At 40.4% G+C, this 23,765-nt stretch overlaps 2 protein-coding genes across 2 annotated transcripts in view; one reads left to right on the forward strand and one right to left on the reverse strand.

Moving 5' to 3' along the window:
* Positions 1-17,630, reverse strand: part of ZMYND12 (zinc finger MYND-type containing 12) — a gene marked incomplete at both ends in the record, with an annotated part of 33,971 nt that extends 16,341 nt beyond the window's left edge. Inside the window, 3 exons of the mRNA XM_079697518.1 lie at positions 5,699-5,870; positions 6,534-6,675; positions 17,521-17,630. Coding sequence (XP_079553644.1) covers positions 5,699-5,870; positions 6,534-6,675; positions 17,521-17,630 — 424 coding nt within the window. The remainder of the gene's footprint in view (positions 1-5,698; positions 5,871-6,533; positions 6,676-17,520) is intronic.
* A 562-nt stretch (positions 17,631-18,192) lies between these two features.
* PPCS (phosphopantothenoylcysteine synthetase) lies at positions 18,193-21,073 on the forward strand (the record flags this gene model as incomplete). Its single annotated transcript, XM_079697362.1, has 3 exons — positions 18,193-18,703; positions 18,876-18,979; positions 20,750-21,073. The coding sequence occupies exons 1-3, from the start codon at positions 18,196-18,198 to the stop codon at positions 21,071-21,073; spliced, it is 936 nt and encodes a 311-aa protein (XP_079553488.1). The 5' UTR covers positions 18,193-18,195.
* Between the last annotated feature and the right edge of the window lie 2,692 nt (positions 21,074-23,765).

Genomic DNA, 23,765 nt, shown 5'->3' on the forward strand with positions numbered 1-23,765 from the left:
AGACCCTGAACTAAGGCAGCAAATGAAGATGGAGTATATAAAAGAGACATTCAGGAGCTAGAATGGTTATGTGGTTAACCATTTCATGTGGTTAAGTGAAAGTCACCTTTATTTCTAATATTCAAATACTCTTGACACTTAACTCTTTTTGTTTAGTTGTGAAAGAAAAAAAAAAAAAGGTCATGAAGAGCCTAGGGGTAAGACAGGAATAAAGACACAGACCTACTAGAGCACAGACTTGAGGATATGGGGAGGGGGAAGGGTAAGCTGTGACAAAGTGAGAGAGTGGCATGGACATATATACACTACGAAACTTAAAATAGATAGCTAGTGGGAAGCAGCCACATAGCACAGGGAGATCAGCTAGGTGGTTTGTGACCACCTAGAGGGGTGGGATAGGGAGGGTGGGAGGGAGGGAGACACAAGAGGGAAGAGATATGGGAACATACGTATATGTATAACTGATTCACTTTGTTATAAAGCAGAAAGTAACACACCATTGTAAAGCAATTATACTCCAATAAAGATGTTAAAAAAAAAAGACAAGAGAAAAAAAAAAAAGAAGATACGTAATAGTTTCCTGCCTACACTTACCTCCTAGGGAAGTTGTCAGAAGTGAGCAGAAAACTACTTTGAGAACGTTCTGCAGAGCAGGAGACATGCCCTACGTGTGAAGGGTTCTGTGTGATGGGTGCTGCAGCAAAAATGGCATCAGGAAAGTATCAGGAGATGAAGACACGGATCCTTCATAAGTCAACCTTCTGTTCTTCTTGTGCTTCCTCCCAGGCCTACTTCATATGTAAGCATTGCTTTATTCTAGTTGTAATCATACCTCTCTGAATTACAGGAGAAGTGAGGAAGAAGCAGTCAACAAGAGGTAGCAAGTAACTTTGCCTGACCGATGCTCACACTAAAATGGGAAAATATTAGATCAGAATCAAGAGGCCATGGCCCATGATCCTGGCTCATGTTACTTAAATAGGCGAGCCACATTTTCCACCTGGGTTTTGCTTAAAAAAATAAGAGCTTTAGACTGAGGTCCTATCAAATTTAAAGAAGCAAATGACTCTTAGCTAAGACATTTATCTTGGGAAACAGTTGGTACGGGGCATTGATATATATTGGAAATTTACATTTTTCGTTGTCCAGTTCTCATTTACAGAGGTATTGCTGAAAAAAGGAAGGCCCCCATGTCAAGCTGAACCACATCTAAACAAGCATCAGTCCCAAAGGAAAAAGCCTATTTGCGAGAAAAAAACTACAAGGCTGCAAATTCAGAGAGCAGGGTATAATGAGGTGAGAAGAACAAGCTGTGACAAGCAGGTCAGAACTAAGATTGTGACCAGTGAGTGGGTAAGTTCAGGCATGCCCTCCTACATACAGTGCTTACCTGGAGAGGTGTAGGGATGGAGTAGAGGTAACAGAGACCTAAAGTTGCCAAAGGAAGTGAGACTATCCTAAAGGGTGACTTTCAGGGTATATGCAGTAGAGAGAGAAGGGATGGCGAATTCATGGAGCAGTGGTACTTGTCTTAAGGGTGAGACATCAGGCTTACACTGGGTTAGTGGCAGATCTGAGAGACATGATGGGGGAAGATTTTGCAGGACTTGCGGATGAAAGTAAAGGAGCACAGGATAAAACAGTCACAGATGATTCAAAGGTGTGGCTGTGAGGCACTCAGGGGAAGCAAAAGGCATCATTTACTGAGGGCCTGCCTTACCCTATGCCTTACACATGCCTTACACTAGGCTAGGCCATCTGCATCTGGGATTTAAGTCTGCCAACAATCCTGCAAAAGAAATGTCAGAAGAGGAAACTGCGCATTCATTCAACCCTATATTCATCTAATCTGTTGAGTCTCTACCACTCTGCCAGATGCTCAGTGCTTGCTGGATCCCTGACCTTAAAAAGTTCACAGTTGAGTGAATTCGTTACACAATAAAGAAACAAAAAATGAAGTGCTAGGAAGGAAATGAACAGAACACAGTGATCAAAAAAGGCACGGAGAAACCTACTTTGGATGATTAGGGAACACCTCTCTGAGAAGGTGGCGTTTAAGCAGGTACCTGAAGGTTGAAAAGAAATCAGCCATGTAAGAGGGAGAAAACTGCATTCCAGGTGGTATGTGTGAGAGTCCTAAGGTAAAAAAAAGCTTGATGACTAGGATCACATGGCTAGTAAAGAGTTGGAATTTGAACCTAGATTCTCCCGGTTCCAAAACACTGAAAACAGTGGGGGAAGATGAGGAAGGTGGCTCCTCTTTGAAGTGTTACTGAAAATGTCATTTCTAGTGCGTTAAAATTCCAAAGTTTTACTTTGAAAAAAAGTATGAATGCCTCTTATTTTTCCACTCCAGTCTGGAGGAATCTCTAAGGTGGGAGAGGCATGTCCACAGGGGATGTGATTTATTTAGACTTTCAAAAAGGTTGGCAAGGTTTTAAATCAGTAACTGTGGGAGTTAGAATGAAACCTTCCATTTAGACAGCACTTTTCTGCTTGCAAAGCATTTTCATGTCCATTATACATGAATTCATTTAAACCTCAAAAGAATCCTGTGAAGAGGACTCAGATTCAACAAATGCTTACATAGTTCCCATTTAGGTGTGGGGTTCTAAGGAGTTTTTGAGTACCTTCCCTGCACTAAGTACTGTTCTGGATGTAAAGACACTACGAGGAGAAAGAATAGACAGAGTCCCAGTTCTCCCTGAACTTATGGTCTAGTGCAGGAGAGGAGCTTTAATTAAATAATCTCATCAAAAAATGTATAATTATTATCAAAGTAAGTGCCCAGAAAAAAGAAAGAGGTTTCTAAGTGGATACATAAAAAGAGACCTGACCCAATCTGGGGGCTTGGGAAAGGGTTCTAATTGGGGGGTGGTGACTCAAGCTGAGACCTGAAGGATGAATAGGAGTTAGTTAGGTGAAGGGGAGGGGAAGAGAAGTGGGGGGAGTGGCTAGAGAAGAACCTTCCAGAACAAGGAAGCATCACAGTGCTTCTGAGGAACCGAGAGAAGGCCAACACAACTGAAAGGGAGAGAGAAAAGAATGAGAGGTGAGGTGAGAGAATTCATAAAGGCTGGACCAAACAGGGACTCATAGTTTGCTTTAGGAACTTGGTCTTTATTTATTGGAGTGACTTGGTCACATTTTGTTTGGAGACCAGGTTGGAAGGAGGCCAGGGAAGATGTGCAGAGACCAGTTGGCAGGTAGTAATCCAAATAAAAGATGATGGGATTTAGGCTAGGGTGACTTTTCCAAAATCCCATAGCTACTCAGTGTCAGAGATAAAGAGAGCCTGGGCTGTATTTCCTTGTCTAGTGCTCTTCCACTAGTTTTGGAGGAGGGACAGTCCAGAATGGGGAGTCAGATCTGAGTAGGGTAAAGAGGGCATTCTTTCAGCTAAGTGGCCTGGTATGAAGTCGGAGCCCAAACCAGTGAGGAGGGGGTCCATACAGAAGAGGCATCCCAGAATAGGAGTCAGAGCCCCCAAAAGGAGAGGAGGGCATCTGCAAGGGGAAAGGATAGGATTGGAGATGGGAGGTTGGCTCATACAGGGTAACCAATTAAATACATAAATACATCAATGAAAATGGAAGCCAGCATTCTCACTGTCAGAGAAGGGAGCTATAAACATGGAATGGGAGAAAATGAGATTGAATCCTGTGGATTTAAATGTACTCCTATGGACCCATGATCATACACAGATACAGATGTAGAGACGGAGATGGAGATTTAGAAATAATGCGCATACACACATTATTATATTTACACATGTTCCCTAATTCTGTCCATTGAGAAGCCTGGGAGCAGCCATACCTCAATAGCAACGAGTATGTCCAGTGCACAACTCTTGGCTTCTAAATTCCATTTTCTGCTGAAAGAAATCAGGACTCCTTGGAGGTATGTTCCAGAAAGCAGGAAAGTGATCAAAGAACAATGGGGAAGAATTCCCTGGCAGTACAGTGGTTAGGACTCCACACTTTCTCTGCCTAGGGCTCAGGTTCAATCCTTGGTCGAGGAACTAAGATCCTGCAAGCCATGTAGCCAAAAAAAAAGAACAATGGGGATGTGTTAAGGAGACACAGAAGCCAGTGTGATGGGCTGCCACTTGCCAAATCAAGGACAGTTTGAACATCAAATTAATGATAGTAATGGATTGTAACCCACTAAATAAAACAGGAAAACAACAGTCTATGTTGATATAAATAAATAAATGAATTCATTGAAAGTTTGTTGAGGAATGGAATATTTATATAGTTCCAAATACCTCTCTATAAAATACTTATTAATTGCAAAGAGAAGAAAGAGTAACTTTACAGAGAAGAAGCCTGGCAGACACCACCTTAATAAAGTAACTTAAATGAACATCATCAATAATGGAACAAAATAAAAACATGTGCCAACTTATAGGATGGGATGAGAAGAACACAGCATCACTTCAGTGATATTCCTGCCAAAGACACATCACCTAAGTCCAGTCATGAGGAAACATCAGAGAAACTCAAATTGAAGGACATTTTATAAAATAATTGGCCTTTAATCTTTGAAGGCGTCAAAGTCATAAAAGTCAAGGAAAGATTGAGAAACTATTCCAGAATGAAGGAGACTAAAGACACATGGCAACAAAATGAAAAGTGTGATTCTGGACTCTACCCTTTTGCTGTAAAGATGTGATTGGGACAACTGGAAAAGCTGAATGGGGTCTGCTCAGTAGATAATCATGGATGATATTTGTATTGTGGTTATAAAGGAGACGTCTCTGTAGGAAATACATACTGAAGTAGTCAAGGCATAGGGCATCAAGTAAGCAACTTACTCTCAGATAGCTTAGGGAAAAAGTTCTTTGTACTGTATTTCCTACAGTTTTACTTTTTAAAAAGTTTTTTTTTAAATAGTGGCTCTTAAGATATAAAGCAGTAGTACAGTACCTAAAAGGCTATAGATGCTCAAAAATGTTAATTCCCCTCAAAAATGCTAATTTTCCTGTTGTAGCAACCACCATGTGTGATGTCTGTGCCCTGCTCTCAGAACTGCCTCTGCCATCCATAGGAGCAGGTTCCTATTTTCTTGTTTGAACTATGTGACCCTGACACAAAGGTAGATACAGATAGATGCCGCACTCAAGCTGAGTCCACACAATTCTTTCTTCCAGGAATTTAACATTGGAAATCAGATGCTAATTAGTTTCTATAACCCACCTTGAACCTGGAGGATATGTAAATTCAATGTAAATTCAGCTACATCTGACATTTTGGGGTAGCTGTCTTCTGCAGTAAGAATAGGGTAGAAAAATCTGGTCTGCAGAGATGGAAAATAAAGCAGATGCAGAGAGGGAAACCTAGAAACAGACAAGAAACAAGACCCCAAGACCCAAGAGACAGAAACAGAGACCACCAGCCTTGGTTTGTTATAGCATTCTGAGTAGAGTATCTCATGAAGTCTCACTTCCCTTAGGACTCCTCAGCATCCTAATACATTTCCTCCTTTTGCTAAGGCCAGCTAGAGTGGATTTCGTTCAGTTTTACCAAAAAGTCCATGACATCTCCTTCCCCACCTCGTGCCAAACTTTACAGCAATCCTGCTCCTCCACAAAAGGCTCCTCCTTTGCCACTGCCAAAGCTGGATGTTTTGGCCACTGATATGACCCAGTATAGCACTTCTTACAGGCTCCAGGGGGTCTCAAGTCAGTTTCACTTACCAAGGCTGGCCTCGGCCAACAGCAGGTAAGCAGGTACCAGCTCTACTGAACTCAGGCCATGAACACTCATGCGGAAGCGAAGAGAGTGCAAAGCTGCTGGGATAGCATCTTCATGTTTTCCTTCAAAGATATATTTCTGGGCTACGGTGTAGCAAAATTCGATCAAATGCTTCTGTGGGAAAAAAAAAGAAACTAGACTATCTGAGACAGTCTAAGGGTAAAAGGCAATGGTGGATATAGGTACACCTGGAGATAGGGCCAACACCTGATGACCTGCTCGAGAGCACACAGTGAGCCTGTCTGTATTGAGGCGGACATGAGACCCAAAATAGGTGATTAAAAAGGCAAACTCTGGACTGTGAGTTCCTCAACTTGTCCAGGAACAAGTATCTTTTCATCTTAGGTTGGTGCTTGGCATAAATGAGTGCTCAATATAAAATTATTAAATGATTATTATTCTTACATTTCTAATAAAATTTTAGTTTAGCAAAGCTTTAATGTCTCAGGACAATCTAAAATGTTCTGCCTTTCTATTTAAGTTTGAAAGAAACATATTTTTCCTTCTGGAGTTATCCTGCTTCACTAATATCACTAATGTTAACTAATATAATATTAATATTAACTAATATATTAACTAATATAACTAATATTCACTAATGCTGCAGGTTTTCAGTAGATATGTGGAGAACAACAATGGCGTTGAGGACATAAAGACATAAAACCAAGTCTCTGCCCTCAGAGGTTATAGTTTAGTGACCTCGCACAGTACAACCTTTTCCCTGGGCAGGTTCTCTGCATCCGTGAGTTAACACTGCAACCGTCCCATAAGCCCTACCTGCCGCTGCTGCAGTTGCTGCAGGCCATGCTGCCGTTCTTCCTCTGAGTTGTAGAAGGGCATGGAAGTGCGCAGGGGAATCAGGAGCTGACATATCTTCTCATGGATGCTGCCCCAATCAGCTCTTTGATGAACCACACCACTGACAACAAAAACATGGACTTCATTATCTTTACCTTTGGCTCGACCACTGATTCTCCTGGCCCTACTGCTGGCCCAGCCCTAGAAACTAGAAAAGTAAGCCCAACACAAACCAGGCAGGGAGCCCAAAGCCATTTCTGACACAAATCGCTTGTCCTTCATGCGGTTATTGGGTGGTGGTGTAAAAACCAGGGGTGCGGGAGGATGTTGTTTCTGCAGGCAGTTATATGCTGTGGTTATTCTGCTTTTCTTCTTCATTAATAACAACAAAGACAACTTTAACTCTGCATTGGTCTAAGGTCATTTTCAAAATATCTGAACACTGAAGCTGATGAATTTAAGGGTCTTTTTCTTAGGGAAAGGAAAGAAATTTACATTTGATGAGGCTCTAGGAGACACTTTCCCTACAAATTGTATATATACCAATTATAGGTATATATATATATATATGCCAGTTATAGGTATATATATATATATATATATACCAATTATAGGTGTATATATATATATACCAATTATAGGTATATATATATATATATATACACCAATTATAGGTATATATATACACCAATTATAGGTATATATATACACCAATTATAGGTATATATATATATATATATATGTATATATATATATATATGTTGCATGGCTTGGGAGAGCACCATTTGCATTGTCTTCTGTGCTCTAGGAGGGCCACTCACATAGAATACACTGTGAATGCCCTCCAGTCCTAGTGGTGCAGCAGGTGATCATGAAAGTAACTGTTTAACTTTTTGAAAACAAGACAAAATCATTATTTTTTTAAGGTAAGGAAGCACAGGTGTCGAGAGTAAGTAGTTACTCTAGGCCTGTACTCCAAAGCCAGTCATTTTTTAGTTCTCCAGAGGGAAGCATTGTGGCAGTTTGGTATACAGCTTTTCTGACTGTTTTATATGCATATTTAGTATTTTTTAAACACTTAATTGGACAGCACAAATATAGAACATTTCCATCATTGCAGAAAAATTCTAGTGGACAGCACTCCTACAGAGAATCTACTCCCATTCTTCTTTTTTTTTTTTATGGCCGTGCCACGTGGCTTGCAGGATCTTAGTTCCCTCTACCAGGGACTGAACCCACGTCCTCGGTAGTGAAAGCGTGGAGTCTCAACCACTGGGCCACCAGGGAATTGCCTCCTATTCCTTACATAATTACCTCTATGAATGACTCCCAAATCTATTACCTAATCTGACCCTTCCTCCAAATACGTTTATATAATTGATACATAATTGATATTGATATATAATTCACATACAATAAAAGTCATCCTCTTAAAGTTGCTCAGTTCAATGTTTTTATTATATTCATGAGGTCGTATAGCCATCACCCTATCTAATTCCAGGACATTTTCATCACTCAAAAAAGAAACTCCATTTATTCTAGCAGGTACTCTCATTCTTCCCTCCAATCACTGTTGCCCAGAAGCCACTAATCTATTTTCTCTATGCATTTGCCTGTTCTGGACTTTGCATATAAATGGAAACAGACAATATGGCTTTTATGTCTGTATTCTTTTTTTTTTTTTTTTTTTTTTGTGGTACGCAGGCCTCTCACTGTTGTGGCCTCTCCCATTGCAGAGCACAGGCTCCGGACGCGCAGGCTCAGCGGCCATGGCTCACGGGCCCAGCCACTCCGCGGCATGTGGGATCTTCCCGGACCGGGGCACGAGCCCGTGTCCCCTGCATCGGCAGGTGGGCTCTCAACCACTGCGCCACCAGGGAAGCCCTATGTCTGTATTCTTTACTACTGAATACTATTCCACTGAATGGCTATATCAGTTTTTGTCTATCCATTCATCAGGTGGTAGATATTTGGGTTGTTTCCAGTTTTTGGCTATTGTTATTAATGAACATTTGTGTACAAGTTTTTGTGCGAACATATGTTTTCAATTCTCTTGGGTACACCTAAGAATGGAATTGCTGGGTTATACAGTAGCTTTATGATTAAACTTTTGAGGACTGCCGAACTGTTTTAACATAGGTTGCACCACCAGTGATGTATGAGGGTTCCATTTTTTTCTACATCCTCATCAATGCTTGCTATTTTCTGTCCATTTTTATTACAGCCATTATAGTGTGTGTGAGGTAGTATTTCATTGTGGTTTTATTTTGCATTCCCTTAATAACTAATAATGTTGAGCATCATTTTATGTGCTTATTGTCCATTTGTATATCTTCTTTGAAGAAATGTTGATTCAAATCCTTTGCCCATTTTTTTGAACCAGGTCCTTTATCTTTTTATTTTTGAGTTTTAAGTGTTCTTTGCATATTCTGGATAATAGATCCTTAACATTATGATCTGCAAATATTTTCTCCAATTCTGTGGGTTGTCTTTTCACTTTCTTGATAGTGTACTCTGATGCACAAAAGTTTTTCATTTTGATGGTGCCCAGCTTATCTATTTTTCCTTTGGTTCCTTGTGCTTTTAGTGTCATATCTAAGAACTGTTCCCTAATCCAAGATCACACAGATTTACAACTATGTTTCCTTTTAAAAGTTTTATGTTTTTAGCTCTTATATTTAAGTCTTTTTGAATATGGTGTAAAGTAGGGGTCCAAATTCTTCTTTTGCATATGGACATCCAGTTATCCCTGCACCATTTGGAAGGGACCATTCTTTTCTTAATTGAATGGTCTTGGCACCCTTGTTGAAAATCAATTGACCATACAATTAATCTACAACTAAGGAGACAAAAATATACAATGGAGAAAAGACAGCCTCTTCAAAAATAAACACAAAATGTATGTAAGACCAGAAACCATAAAACTCCTAGAGGAAAACATAGGCAGGAACACTCTCTGACATAAATCACAGCAATATTTTTTTGGATCTGTCACCTAAAGCAAAGGAAATAAAAGCAAAAATAAACAAATGGGACCTAATTAAACTTAAAAGCTTTTGCACAGCAAAGGAAACCACTGACAAAATGAAAAGACAACCTACTGAATGGGAGAAAATATTTGAAAATGATATGACCATCATATATAATCCATCGTATATAAATAGCTCATACAACTCAACATCAAACAAACCAACAACCCAATTAAAAAATAGGAAGAAGAACTGAGTAGACATTTTTCCATAAAAGGCATGTAGATGGCCAATAGGCACATGAAAAGATGCTCAACATCACTAATCATCAGTTAAATGCAAATCAAAACCACAATGGCTATCATCAAAAAAGAACACAAGTAAATGTTGGCAAGGATGCAGAGAAAAGGGAACCCTCATACACTGTTGGGGGAAATGTAAATTGGTGCAGCCACTGTGGAAGACAGTATGGAGGATTCTCAAAAAACTAAAAATTGAATTACCATATGACACAGCAATTCCACTCCTGGGTATATAGCCAAAAAAAAAAAAAAAAAACAACCCAAGAACATTCATTTGAAAAGATACATGCACTGCAATATTCATAGCAGCACTATTTACAACTGCCAAGATACGGAAGCAACCTAAGTGTCCATCACCACATTAATGGATAAAGAAGATGTGACATATATATATATATATATATACACACACACACACACACACACACACACACACACACACACTGGAATACTACTAAGATAAAATGAATGAAATTTTGCCATTTGCAGCAACATGGATGGACTTGGAGGGTATTATGCTAAGTGAAACAAGTCAGATAGAGAAAGGCAAATACTGTAATGATATTACTTATATGTGGAATCTAAAAAATACAACAAATTAGTGACTATAACAAAAAAGAAGCAGACTCATTGATATAGAGAACAAACTAGTGGTTACCAGTAGGGAGAGGGGCAATATAGTGGTATAGGGTTAAGAGGTACAAACTACTATGTATAAAATAAGTTACAAGGATATATTGTACAACATGGGGAATATAGCCATATTTTATAATAACTATAGATGGAATATAACCTATATTTCAATTTTTTTAAACTGCAAAAAAAAAAGAAAAAGAAAATCAATTGGCCATAGATGTATGTGCTTATTTTTGGACTCTCAATTCTATTCCATCAATCTATAGGTCTATCCTTATTCCAGTACCACACTATATTTATTACTGTAGCTTTGTAGTAAATTGAGAAATGTGAGTTCTCCAACTTTGCTCTTTTTTGAGATTGTTTTAGCTATTCTGGGTCCCTTTCATTTTCATATGAATTTTAGGATCAGAGTGTCCATTTATGCGAAAATGACAATTGGAATTTTTACAGGGATTGCATTGAATCTGCAGATCAAACTGTTTGATATTAAGTCTCCCAGGTTATGAATATGAAATATCTTTCCACTTATTTAGGTTTTCTTTAATTTTGTTCAACAATATTTTGTATTCTTCCAGTGTATACGTCTTGTACTTCTATGGTTATTCCTTTATTTAAAGTGCTATTGTAAATGGAATAGCTGTCTTAATTTCATTTTCAGATTGCTCATTGCTAGCATACAGAAATATAACTGATTTTTGCATATTTATCTTGTATATCCTGTAACCTTGCTGAATTCATTTATTAGCTCTAATGGTTTTTTTGTGGGTTCTTTAGGGGTTTCTCTATATAAGATCATGTCATCTGTGAATAGAGGTACTTTTACTCCTTCTTTTCCAAGCTGGATGCTTTTTATTTCATTGTCTTCCCTAATTGCCCCAACTAGAACCTCTAGTACAACGTTGAATAGAAGTGGTGAAAGTGACATTCTTGCCTCATTTCTGATTTTACAGGGGAAAGATTTTATAGACTTTGACTATTAAGTATGATGTTAATGTTGTGTTTCTCTATGGTTCTTTCATAGATACTCTTTACCAAGTTACAGAAATTCCTTTCTATTCCTACTTTGTTAAGTATTTTTATCATGAAGGGTGTTGGACTTTGCCAAATGTTTTTTCTGTATCTATTGAGATGATTATGTGATTTTTTTCTTTATTCTATTAAGATGATGTTTTATATTGATTGATATTCATATGTTGAGCCAACCTTGAATTCCTGGGAGAAATTCCATTTGGTCATGATATATAATTCTTTTTATATTCTGCTGGATTTGGTCTGCTAGTATTTTGTTAAGGATTTCTGCATCTATATTCATAAGGGATATTGGTCTGTAGTTTCCTTTTAATGTTTTTCTCTTGTTTTGGTATTAGGATAATATTGGCCTCATGAAAAGTTGGGAACTCTTCCCTCTTCTTCTATTTTTTGGAAGAGTTTGTGAAGAATTGTTAAGTCTTCTTTAAATATTTGACAAAATTCACCAGTGAAATCCTCCTGGGCTTTTCTTTGTGAAAAGTTTTTTGATTACTTAGCTAAATCTCTTTATTTATAGACCTACTCAGATATTCTATTTCTTCTTGAGTCAGTTTTGGTAGTTTGTGTCTTATTAGGGATATATTTCATGTAGGACTTCAAATTTGTTGGCATACAATTGTACATAGTATTCTCTTATAACCCTTTTTATTTCTGTAAAGTTGGTAGCACTGTCTCCACTTTCATTTTCTTTTTTTAAATATTTACTTGTTTATTTGGCTGAGCCAGGTCATAGTTGCGGCATACAGGATCTTCGTTGAGGCATGCGGGATCTTTAGTTGCAGCACGCAGGATCTTTAGTTGCAGCATGTGAACTCTTAGTTGCGGCATGTGGGATCTAGTTCCCTGACCAGGGATCGAACCCGGGCCCACTGCATTGGGAGCACAGAGCCTTAGCCATTGGACCACAAGGGAAGTCCCTCCACTTCCATTTTCTGATTTTAGTAACTTGAGTCTTCTTTTCTTGATCAGTCTAGCTAAACTTTTGTCAATTTCGATCTTTTTAAAGAAACAACTTTTGGTTTGGTTGATTCTCTGTATTGTTTTCCTATTCTTTATTTCATTTATCTCTGCTGTAATCTTCGCTATTTCCCTCCTGCTAGCTTTGGGTTGAGTTTGCTCTTCTTTCTCTACTCCTTAAAGTATAAGACTAGGTTATTGGTTTGAGATCTTCCTTCTTTTTTAGCGTATGTGTTTACAGCTATAAATTTCCTTCTAGGTACTGCTTTCACTGCGTCACATCAGTTTTAGTATGTTGTGCTTTCGTTTTCATTTCATCTCAAAGCATTTTCTAATTTCTCTTGTGATTTCTTCTTTGACCCACTGGTTATTTGTGTGTGTTATTTCTACACATTCATAAATTTTCCAAACTTCCTTCTGTTATTGACTACGAATTTCATTCCATTGTGGTTGAAGAACATACCTTGTATATTTTCAATCCTTATAAATTTACTGAGCTTTTTTAATGATCTAATAGCTGGTTGACTCTGGAGAATGTTCCATATGCACTTGAGAAGAATGTATATTCTGTATTCTATAAATGTCTGTTAGGTCTAGTTCGTTTATAGTGTTGTGCAGGTCTTATATTTCCCTGCTGATCTTTTGTCCAGTTGTTCTATTCATTGTTGAAAGGCGGATATTGAAGTGTCCAACTATTACTATTGAATTATTTATTTCTCCCTTCAGTTCTGACAGTTATTGCTTCATGTATTTTGAGACTGTGGTTGGATGCATACAATCATAGGTTTCTGCATTTCTATTGCCTATTATATATTTTTATTTAAATGTGAGAAAGTTAGCTATTTGATTCCATTTATACGTAGTCCAAAACAGGTAACGATAACCTAGGGCAGGGATTAGCAAAGTTTTTCTTGTGGCCAGATAGTAAATTTTGGGCTTTGCAAGCTACTTGGTCTCTGTTGCAACTACTCAACTCTGTTGTTGTAGCATAAAAGCAGTCATAGACAATACAGAGCTGTGTTCAAATACTCTCTCTCCTTCCTTTCTTCTGGGACAACAGAAATGCGATAAAGTATGTTCTTTATAAACAGTGACAGCTCTCATAGAAATGACAAAAAGCATTTTTAAGGGTTTTTTGACAGAGAATTATTGAAAACAAATCAATAAAAGCACTTAACAGCCTGAATAAAGAAATAGGTGACTTCCACAGGGTATTTATTTAATACGGGCTTACTGAGTAATTGTGTGAGCAATGGAAATATTAACTTACTTAACTGCCTGAACTTTTTTCCTACTGACAGCATCTGCATATCTTGCCTTTCTAAAGAAAGGGCGCATATTTATATATTCCTGAGCTCTCTCCTTATTCATCTGTATCACCCCTCACAACCATCACAGGGTCATGCATAAAGAAGGAGTTGAAAAGTATGCTTTCAAATTAGGGCTCACAATCAAATAGCTTGTGGGCCAGGCATGTTTTGTTTGGCCATTACCATGTTTTTTAAACTAATTTGAATGTCGTTAGGCGGGGCATTCATTCTCCAGTTCACCACAGATCTTACTATTGAATACCACTTCACTGTTTTCTCTTCCTGGACAGTGAAAGCATTTTAATTTGTGCCCCATATGTTAAATGAAAGGAAAAATTATTGCAAATTACTCTTATCTATATGCTACAACTTACTAACCTATAGTATTGAAGCCTCTTTCACCTATAATGTTTCACTGTGTACTTTAATAAAAATGCCTTCTCTTAAAAATGTTCTATTTCCTGGGAACATTCTCACAATCCAACACAGAATGATATGCACAAGATTACACAGAGTGTATAAAATAAATGTATTTATAGGAAAAGAACATGAAGAAATTCACCAAAATGTCAGGCTATTAATTATCTGGGTTGTGAGATTATGGATTATTTTTCATCTTTATATTTAGTATTTTCAAGTTTTCTGTAGTGTGCATGAATTACATTTATAATTGGGAAAAATTATTTTGCAAAAAAATAAACTTTCACAAATCCAAGTTGACTGTCCTTCTTGCTCTTTAAATTTGGGATGAGGAAAAACAATATTTATTGAGTGCCAGCATGGTCTCAGGCATGGGGCTAGATGCTTTACATTCAACCGTGAAAACCCTGGAAGGGGATATTAAAGGACCTCATTTGTGAGATATAGAACAATTACCACAGTTTTATTTTCTGGAAAAATCATGAAATCTCTAGGACACAAGGATATAGAAGTCTGGAGAAAAGGTAGGGGGAGAGTAGAAGACCTTAAAAATAATTAAAGGTGGTGAAAGAAGAGAAAGAAAATAATGGAGGATAAAGGCATAAGAAAAAATAATTTATTCATGCATTCATCAAATATTTAGCTTCAATTATTTCAAGATACTTTGCTGGAGACCATAGGTTATACGCAGATGGGTCTGAAACAGATCAAAAGATAACATACATATGACAGTCCTTCTCCATATTCAACATAATATCCTGCATTAACAGAGCATTATAAAATTGAGCTAGGGCTTCCCTGGTGGCGCAGTGGTTGAGAGTCCGCCTGCCGATGCAGGGGAAGCGGGTTCGTGCCCCGGTCTGGGAAGATCCCACATGCCGCGGAGCGGCTGGGCCCGTGAGCCATGGCCGCTGAGCCTGCGCGTCCGGAGCCTGTGCTCCGCAATGGGAGAGGCCACAACAGTGAGAGGCCCGCGTACCACAAAAAAAAAAAAAAAAAAAAAAAAAAAAAAAATTGAGCTAACATGTTTGCCAACAACTAAAATGAGGCAGGGAAATAAGAGTCATCTGAGAGGTACAGAGTAAGTACAAAGTGAGTTGAGAGGAAGGAAGAATTGCTTCTGGCTGGAGGGATGAAGGGGACAGGGGAAGAAGTAGGTGCTCATATCAGGCAAAGGAGTCTCATCTCTCCCCAGAGTGCCAGTCCTGTACTTAAAATTGTTTACTCAGGACTTCCCTAGCGGTCCAGTGGTTCCAACACAGGGGACCCGGGTTCAATCCCTGGTTGGGGAACTAAAATCCCACAAGCTGCACGGTCCAGCCAGAAAAAAAAAGATATTAAACAAGTAAAACAAAAACAGAAAAAGTGAAGAAAAAATGTGAGAGAGAAAATCAGATAGGGGCATTTAGGTTGGGTTTTCCAGAAAGACCTCTTTGAAGAAATAACATTTCTGAGAACAGAAAGATGAAAGAGAGCTAGGAAAATTCGTGACTGTAGGGAAAGTTCCCAGCAAAGGCAATGGCCTGGGCAAAGAAACTGAGGGAGGAAAAGAGTTGGCAAATTAGACTTGAAAGAAAGCCTCTGTAACTGCATCAAGGAAAATAGGGGATGACTGGTGGGAAATGAAGATAGAGAAGCAACCAGGACTTTGCAGTTTCTGTTACAAATTCTGAATTGTATTCTATATGCATTGAAGATACAGCAATGAAAACACAGATGCTGTCCTTGCCCTCATGGGGCTTACAGCCTAGTGAGGAATACAGACCACTGAACAAGTGATTTCAATCCATGTCATAAATGTGAGGCTAAGGGACCTAAAGAGTGCTGTGAAAGCACCGAGGAGGGACACCTAATTCAGTCTCCACTGAGACCACTGCAACTGAGAAGTTACGTAGCCTTCAGCGTCTACCTTCCAATCTAAAACCATCCATGACCCCCAGAGGATAAATTCCAAACTCCTTGATCTCATGTCACTGTTTGGGCCTAAACTTTATCTTCTTGGTTTAAACTCCTACTACTACCTATCACAATGATGTTTAAACTTTTTTTTAAACTCAGCATACAGTAGGAAATACATTTCACTAGTACAAAGACACATAACCACATAAATCACTAAACAAAAGTTTCAAGAAACAATTCAAGTAGGATTACTCTGATACTTTCTTTTTTTTTTTTTTTTTCTTAAAATGCTGGTTGTGATTTATTCATGACCCGCTAATGGGCCCTGGACTGCAGTCTGAAAATCAGTGACTGCTCCCTCCACGGCTACCTTCTCTACCCACCTCTGAACAAAGTCTGTTCTCTCACCCTTTACCCAAGCAGTCCTGGATGCCAGGAGCGCTCTACCTTTCCTTCTTCATTGTTCATTCACCTAGCAATTTCCTTCTGACCCCTCAAGACCCAGCGCAAATGTTACTTCTTCAGAGGAACCTTTCCAGATACTGCCCATCACCATGCTTCCATCCTTAGAGGTCCCAGGGAATAGTACTCCCTGAGTGACAGCACTTGTCATGTAGGGTTGTATTATAATGACTTTCTTTTTTAAACAAGTTAGTCGGCTCTGGACTAGGTTTCTGGACGTCAGCAACCTAGCTGTTTTATCTCAGGTCCCAAATAGGGTCCAATCTGAAGCACAGATCAGTGGATGTTATGCTGAATAAATGAAAACTGATCTCATCTTGTACTACCCTCCCCACACTGTCACCATCTTGGCTATGCTCTGACAAACTAACTTCCTATCTATTCCTCAAACACACCAAAGTCTTCCCTCCCTCGGAGCCTCACTGTGCCACTCTTCCCCCAGCATTTCCCTGGCGGGCTGTTCCTACTCTAACTTCAGATCAATAGTCTACCCTCAGAGAGGCTGTCTGCCCAACCTCCCATCACATTTCCTTTGTCTTTATGGCATTTATCACTCTCTGAAATTATCTTGTTTTGTCTGTTGGTTTACTTATCTTTCTCGTTAGAACATTAGATTTTTTTTTTTTTTTTTTTGCCAGAGCCACATGGCATGTGGGATCTTAATTCCCCTACCAGGGATCGAACCCTACGCCCCCTACAGTGGAAGCGCGGAGTCTCAACCACTGGATCGCCAGGGAAGTCCCAGAACATTAGATTTTTGAGGGACGTGGTGTCCCGAGTTTCCCCCAGTAAGTTCAGCACCTAGAACAGTGCATAGCACACAGTAGGCGCGCAACAAAACATCTGGGGAGGAATGATTGAGTGGGAGAGGAAGCGGACGCAGACACAGTCTTAGGGACCTGTCTTGAAGCCGCTTTGAGGGTTTCCTGACTGAGAGAGAGGGGATTGAGGCGCCCAGGTGCCACGTTTCAGGGCCTACCAGTAATAAGTGACTGTGCAGGCCCCGCAGACCCGCTCGGCCGGAGCTTCGCACACCTCACAGCAGAGCCGGCGCCCCTTGGGCACCGCAAGAGGGTAGATCACGTTCATGCTGTGGCAGACGGTGTTGTCGGTCTCTAGGACCGTTGCCTGGCGAGGACACACTGGACGGCGGTGTCACGTGACCAACAAGGCGCAGCCTCATTCCAAGCTTTTCGAGGGCGGGGTGTGTGTGGCTCGACTGACACTTGGAGCGTGTTTGTAGGGTTGAAAAAAGAAAAACAAAACAAAACAAAACAAGCCCTGCACTACAAATCCAAAGGTTAAATGGCCGGGCACTCAAATTTTAGCGAGGTCCAAGCCTAGCAGGGCCTGTATGGTAGCCGGTAAGGGTCAAACACGCCCAGCTCTTCACCCAGACTAGGAAACTAAATGAGGGGGTGTGACTCCTCCAGATGCCTGCCCAGCAGAGAACTCCCGCCAGCTCAGTGTCAATTTCGCACGCTGTGGGGCGGAACCAGCACGCATTTCCAGACCTGCAGAAAACCGGCGCTGGCTTGCAGCGCATGGTAGCGAACCGCCCCCTTACTATTGCGGCTGCGCGTGGGCCAGGTACCGGGGCAGGGGGCGTGGCGCCGAAGACCCTGTAGCACTGGCGCGGCGGGTTCCGGGACCGATGGCGGCAGTGGACCTGGTCGCCGAGTTCCCCCAGCCCGCCGGTGCTGCGCGCTGGGCCGAGGTGATGGCTCGGTTCGCCGCCGGGCTGGGCGCGCAGGGCCGACGGGTAGTGTTGGTCACGTCCGGCGGCACCAAGGTCCCCCTGGAAGCCCGGCCTGTGCGCTTCCTGGACAACTTCAGCAGCGGGCGGCGCGGTGCTACCTCGGCCGAAGCCTTCCTGGCCGCGGGCTACGGGGTCCTGTTTCTGTACCGTGCTCGCTCTGCCTTCCCCTTTGCCCACCGCTTCCCGCCCCAGACGTGGCTGTCGGCTCTGCGGCCCTCCGGCCGAGCGGCTTCGGGCTTGCTGAGCTTGGAGGCGGAGGAGAAGGCACTCCCGGGCTTCGCCGCGGCTCTGCGGAACTACCAGGAGGCTGAGGCTGCCGGCACCTTCCTGGCCATAGAGTTCACCACTTTGGCAGACTATTTGCATCTGCTGCAGGCTGCAGCCCAGGCGCTCAATCCGCTAGGTGCGTGCCTGTAGGAGTCCATCGGATGCCGGGAAGCAGAGCCTTTCCCCCAAGACGCGCATCCCCTTACCCCCTTTTTACCCACGGCTCTCACAGCGGGGGAACCTGAGTTGAAAAGGAGCTGACTCCATACCCTTCTCCGATTTATTACACCCTGTGCTTCTTTTTGCAGGCTCTTCTGCGATGTTTTACCTGGCTGCGGCCGTGTCAGATTTCTATGTTCCTGTGTCTGAAATGCCTGAACACAAGATCCAGTCATCTGGGGGCCCACTGCAGGTGATGGGCGCTTCTCTTCCAGAGATCTGATTCCCTATAACCAATCTTGGGTTAATTTCCTTTTGATCTGGAGATGGCCTTTCTGCATTCCGTATGTGCTAGACACTAGGGATCAGAGATGATGACTAAGACAACCGCTCTCCCTCAAGGACCTCACAATCTAGTGTGGTTGCTGGACACAGACATAATTACAGTACAGAGTGATAAATACTCTAGTAGAGGTACGTACAAAGTGAAGTCAGAGCATGGGGTGAGTGAATCTCGGGGAAAGTCAAGGCTCTCTGGAGGAGATGGCTTGAACTGGGTTTTGAAAGATGAGCAGAGGGTGTACCAGACAAAGTAGGGACGGTCACTCCAGATAGAGTAAACGATTGGAGTTTGGAAATGGTCAGTGTGTTGTGAACTGAAGTTGTTTGGTAAGGCTAGAGAGCCTGGAGAGTGGTGGGGATGAAGGGCAGACTGAAGAGACAGCTTCCTACTTAGAAGATTTTGTATTCCTTCTTAAGGAGCTTGAACTTTATCCTGTGGAGCCAAGGGAAACCAAAGTAGGAGAATGAGATAAAGGTTTTGTTTGAGAAGAACATTCTGGCATCAGTATGAAAGGTGAATTAGAGAGAGTGGTGGGGGGGGTAATTAGATGGTGGTTATTGTTGCAGTTTAAGGAAGAGGTATGGGGAAGGTAATGGTGTGGTTGAGATGCTGAGATGATCTGGCTGCTTGGAACCTGAGGGAATTCTTAGTCATTTACTGGGTGATACAAGTAGAATTTAAATAGGAGAAACTACCTGTGGGGCACTTTCTGACTTTGTAGAATAGTTCATTTGTTCATTTCTTCAACAAATATTTATTGAGTACCTACTGTATGCCAGGCCCTGTTATAGGACCTGGAGATAAAGCAGTGAAAAGAAACATACTGTGCCCTTGTTTTGATTATATTCTGCAGAGGAGACAATGAGTAAGTCAAATGTATACTATGTTAGGTAGTGATAAATGCTAAGGAGAAAAATAAAGCGGGGAATGGGTATATGATCCCTATCATACTTGCTAACTCTTTGAGGGGATATCCTGATGGTTAGCTTAGTGATTTCATAATTTTTAATTTCTGGGAGCTTTAGTTTATCCTGTAATTTCTGTCATTCCTAGTTCTATCTTGAAAGTACACAAAGCGACTCAACATTCCCCTTAGAAGGGATTGAGAATAATATAGTAGTATTTAATGAATGAAAATAGAGTCACTTCTGTTTCCTCAATGCTAAGATGGTACATGACAATTTTTTTTTTACAAGTTACAATTTTTAAATGGAATCAAATAGCCAGTCTAGCAATGCAAGAAATATTTTAGATTGAGAGGTTTAAAACTCAACCACATTTGAACTTCTGCCAAAGTAACATCTGCATAAACAGATTATTTGCATTTGTTTATTTGAGGATTTGGTTTAAAAAATAAAAGGGAATGTTTGAGAAAATGTAATGCTGTTCTTTAGAGTTCTATTAATGGCCATGAGGGTTGCAAAGCAGGGCTAATTCATAAGACATGGTTTGCCCCAGAATATGTATGAAGCTTTGAAATCAGGCATCCTTATGAACACTACAGAGTCAAGGCTTTTAAGTAAGCATTTAACATGCTTTAAAAAGTTTGAAGTGAGAAATCCCACTTGAACTGACATAGCCAAACATATGAGTCTCTGCTTCTTTAGTTTCCCTTGAGATTGACCTGGTTCGTAGGTGGTAACCTTGTTTGCTTATTAAGTTTCTCTTTTTCCAATACAGATAACAATGAAGATGGTGCCAAAAATGCTTTCTCCTTTGGTTAAAGACTGGGCTCCCAAAGCATTTATAATTTCCTTTAAGTTGGAGACTGACCCGTCCATTGTAATTGATCGTGCACGGAATGCTTTGGAAATTTATCGACATCAAGTGGTGGTGGCTAACATCCTTGATTCACGACGGTCCTTTGTGGTTATTATAACCAAAGAGTCAGAAACCAAGTTATTGTTATCAGAGGAAGAAGTAGGAAAAGGCATAGAGATAGAAGAGAAGATAGTGGATGATCTTCAGTCTCGACATACTGCTTTTATACATGACAAAAACTGAAGTAAAAAGCCTTTATTTATAAGATCAAAAATTGTTCAGTGGACCAGGGCTCTTACAGATGGTGAGAACTAGAATAAATCCTTTGCTTTCATAAAGACAGAAAATGAAGGGGAAAAGCAGTGAGTGGTGTGCAGACGAATATTGCTTGGTGTTTGTCTTTTAAAGGTCTTTTAATACTCATAAAACGTGAAAACAAAGGTAAAGCAGTTATGACCAAACCACATGACACACTCGCCTGAATGATATCTTGATTTTGAAAATGATTCAAGTTGTTTCTCACCTTAAAGAAAAAAAAAAGCTTATTGGGAATTATATTCCTCAAAATATACATGTGGGGCCTGAATATCAATCTTCTTCATACTGTAAAAGGGATTATGGATGCATGAATGGCCATGCTTTGAAGAGCAAATATTTGTTCATGCCTACTATGTGATAGGCCCTGAGGATTTTGAGGACTCAAAAGATGAATAAACATGTCTAGTTTGGGAAATGGATATATTAAAAATTAAGTACAATAAAGTGTGTGCCCCAAAGCCAACACAATGGAAAGGATAATAATGTTGTGGGGTTTTTTTTGAAATTTACTAAAGATGGGAGTAGGAGAGAAGGACACCTCCCCACAGATAGATTATCTATAGAATGATGATTGTCCCACTACATTTACTCCTTGCTTCTTGTCCTAGACTCACTCCATATTTGAGTTAAGAATTTACCTTTCAAATATTTTAGAACTGCTCTTGAGGAAAAGTTAACCCGGGCTTCTACCTGGGGCCATGCGGGGCCCAGTTGGTGGCCACTGCCCTGAAGGAGGCATTACAAGGTGGTAAAGAGTATGGGTTTTGGAGTCATCTTAGCCAGGTTAGACCCTTCCAGCTGTGCCACCAATTAGCATTGTAAACTTAGATACCTGATTTAGTTTCCTCATCTATAAAATGGCGATAATTTCTCTGCAAAATAACACCATTTGTTGTGAGAATTCAATAAATAAAATGGTGAAGGTAAAGCATGAGTCTGGCACTTGGCACGTAATTCACATTCAATAAATGGTTGCAATTGCTGTTTTTCTCACTTAGCAAGGCAGTGTTTTCAAAGCTCCCACTGTCCTGGGCTTTGAGTTGGGAGTGCAAAAGAAGTGGAGTCCTGAGAAATACCCTAAATGACCCATAGGATGGTCCAGAGTGCAATGTGAAAAACTACCATTAAGAACTAGGTAGAAGCAAGTCCTCTACCCCACATAAATGAGTTAAAATGCAATTCATGGAGTGAGTTGGGAAGGGTAGCCCAAAGTGTGTCTGATAACAGAAGTACAATAAGCTTTAATTGAAAAGATATGAACAGAAGTGCTAAGATACATCTAAATACTTCAGGTGAAGTGTTTAGGAAATGTGACTTCATTAAATCAGGAAGCAGAGGAAAAATAACTGCAGCAATCAGGACTTCTCTGGAAGCAGAAATCCTATTGAACAAAAATTTTAAATTAACTTCTGGTCCAATTGGCAAAACCTAAAAAGCAACAGACTAGGCAGTGGCTGCAGTACTAAAGGGGCATGAAATAAAAGATTGATTTTCTTCCCTACATCATAGCTTATGTGGATGATGGCTGTCATTATCGTTGACTGTACAGTGAGGATAAGTGGAGTTAGAACTAGAAGTGATTCTAATGTTTGTTCTTATCATAATTATTACTTCCCTTGGGAACCATTTTCTGTTGTGTTTTGTTAATGCTTAAAAACAACCACCACTACCCTAAATGGAATTATTTAGAGTGTTTTCCAATTCAGTTTAGTTTCCATTCAGAGCATTTAAACAGTATTTACACATGTAAAAATTCCATTAAGTTGTTTTGTTTGTTTGTTTGTTTAATCAGCAAATGGAAGTGTGTAAAGAATGAAAGAAAACTAAGAATGAGGGTGGTCTAATGGTTAGGATGCGGCGCTTTCACTGCCGTGGCCGGGTTCAATCCCAAGCCACGGCTTGGACAAAAAAAAAAACAACCTAAGAATGAAAAGGAACGTAAGTCAATGAGAGCAAATAAGGAACTTGATCTAGATTGGAGGACTAAGGAAGGTATCCTTGAGGAGGAAATGACGCTTGAACTGCTACATGGAAGGTAAGTGGGCTGGAGGTGATGGTGGTGAGCATTTCAGATCAGAGAGAAAAACACTTGCAAGGGCTCTGGTGCCAGAGGGAGAGATTGAAGCACTTCTAGAAAGTAAGGGATAAGATCCGTCCAGATAATGCATGTAGGACCAGCAAAGCTTTGGAAAGGATCCTATGAGAAACTAGAATAAGACTAAGAAATGTCAAGTATGTGTTTGGGATACCAGCAAAGCAAGGGCCCCAAAACATGAGTAAAATCGAGCTTTGATGAACTAACTAGAATCTTACGGTAAGAGCATTTAAATGAAGATGATAAAAACCGAGGCTATGTTAAATTTTGTGTCTTTTAGATATTTTTATTTTGCATTACATAGGTGGAGGATACTGTTCGCATAAACCGAATTTTCAGTGCTTAGGGCTTCTGAAGGACTTCAGCTTTAGGGATAGTTCTAGTCAAGTACGGTTTCTTCATTTTTACAATAATAAGCCGATTCCAAAAGTGTTGTGATTTGTCTTAAGTGCCCCACCCAGGTAATGAGTGACAGATTCTGACCTAAAATTCAGAACTCCTGACCTAGCAACCTCCCCCTTT

This window comes from Hyperoodon ampullatus, assembly GCF_949752795.1.
Source record: "Hyperoodon ampullatus genome assembly, chromosome: 2".
Taxonomy (NCBI): domain Eukaryota; kingdom Metazoa; phylum Chordata; class Mammalia; order Artiodactyla; family Ziphiidae; genus Hyperoodon; species Hyperoodon ampullatus.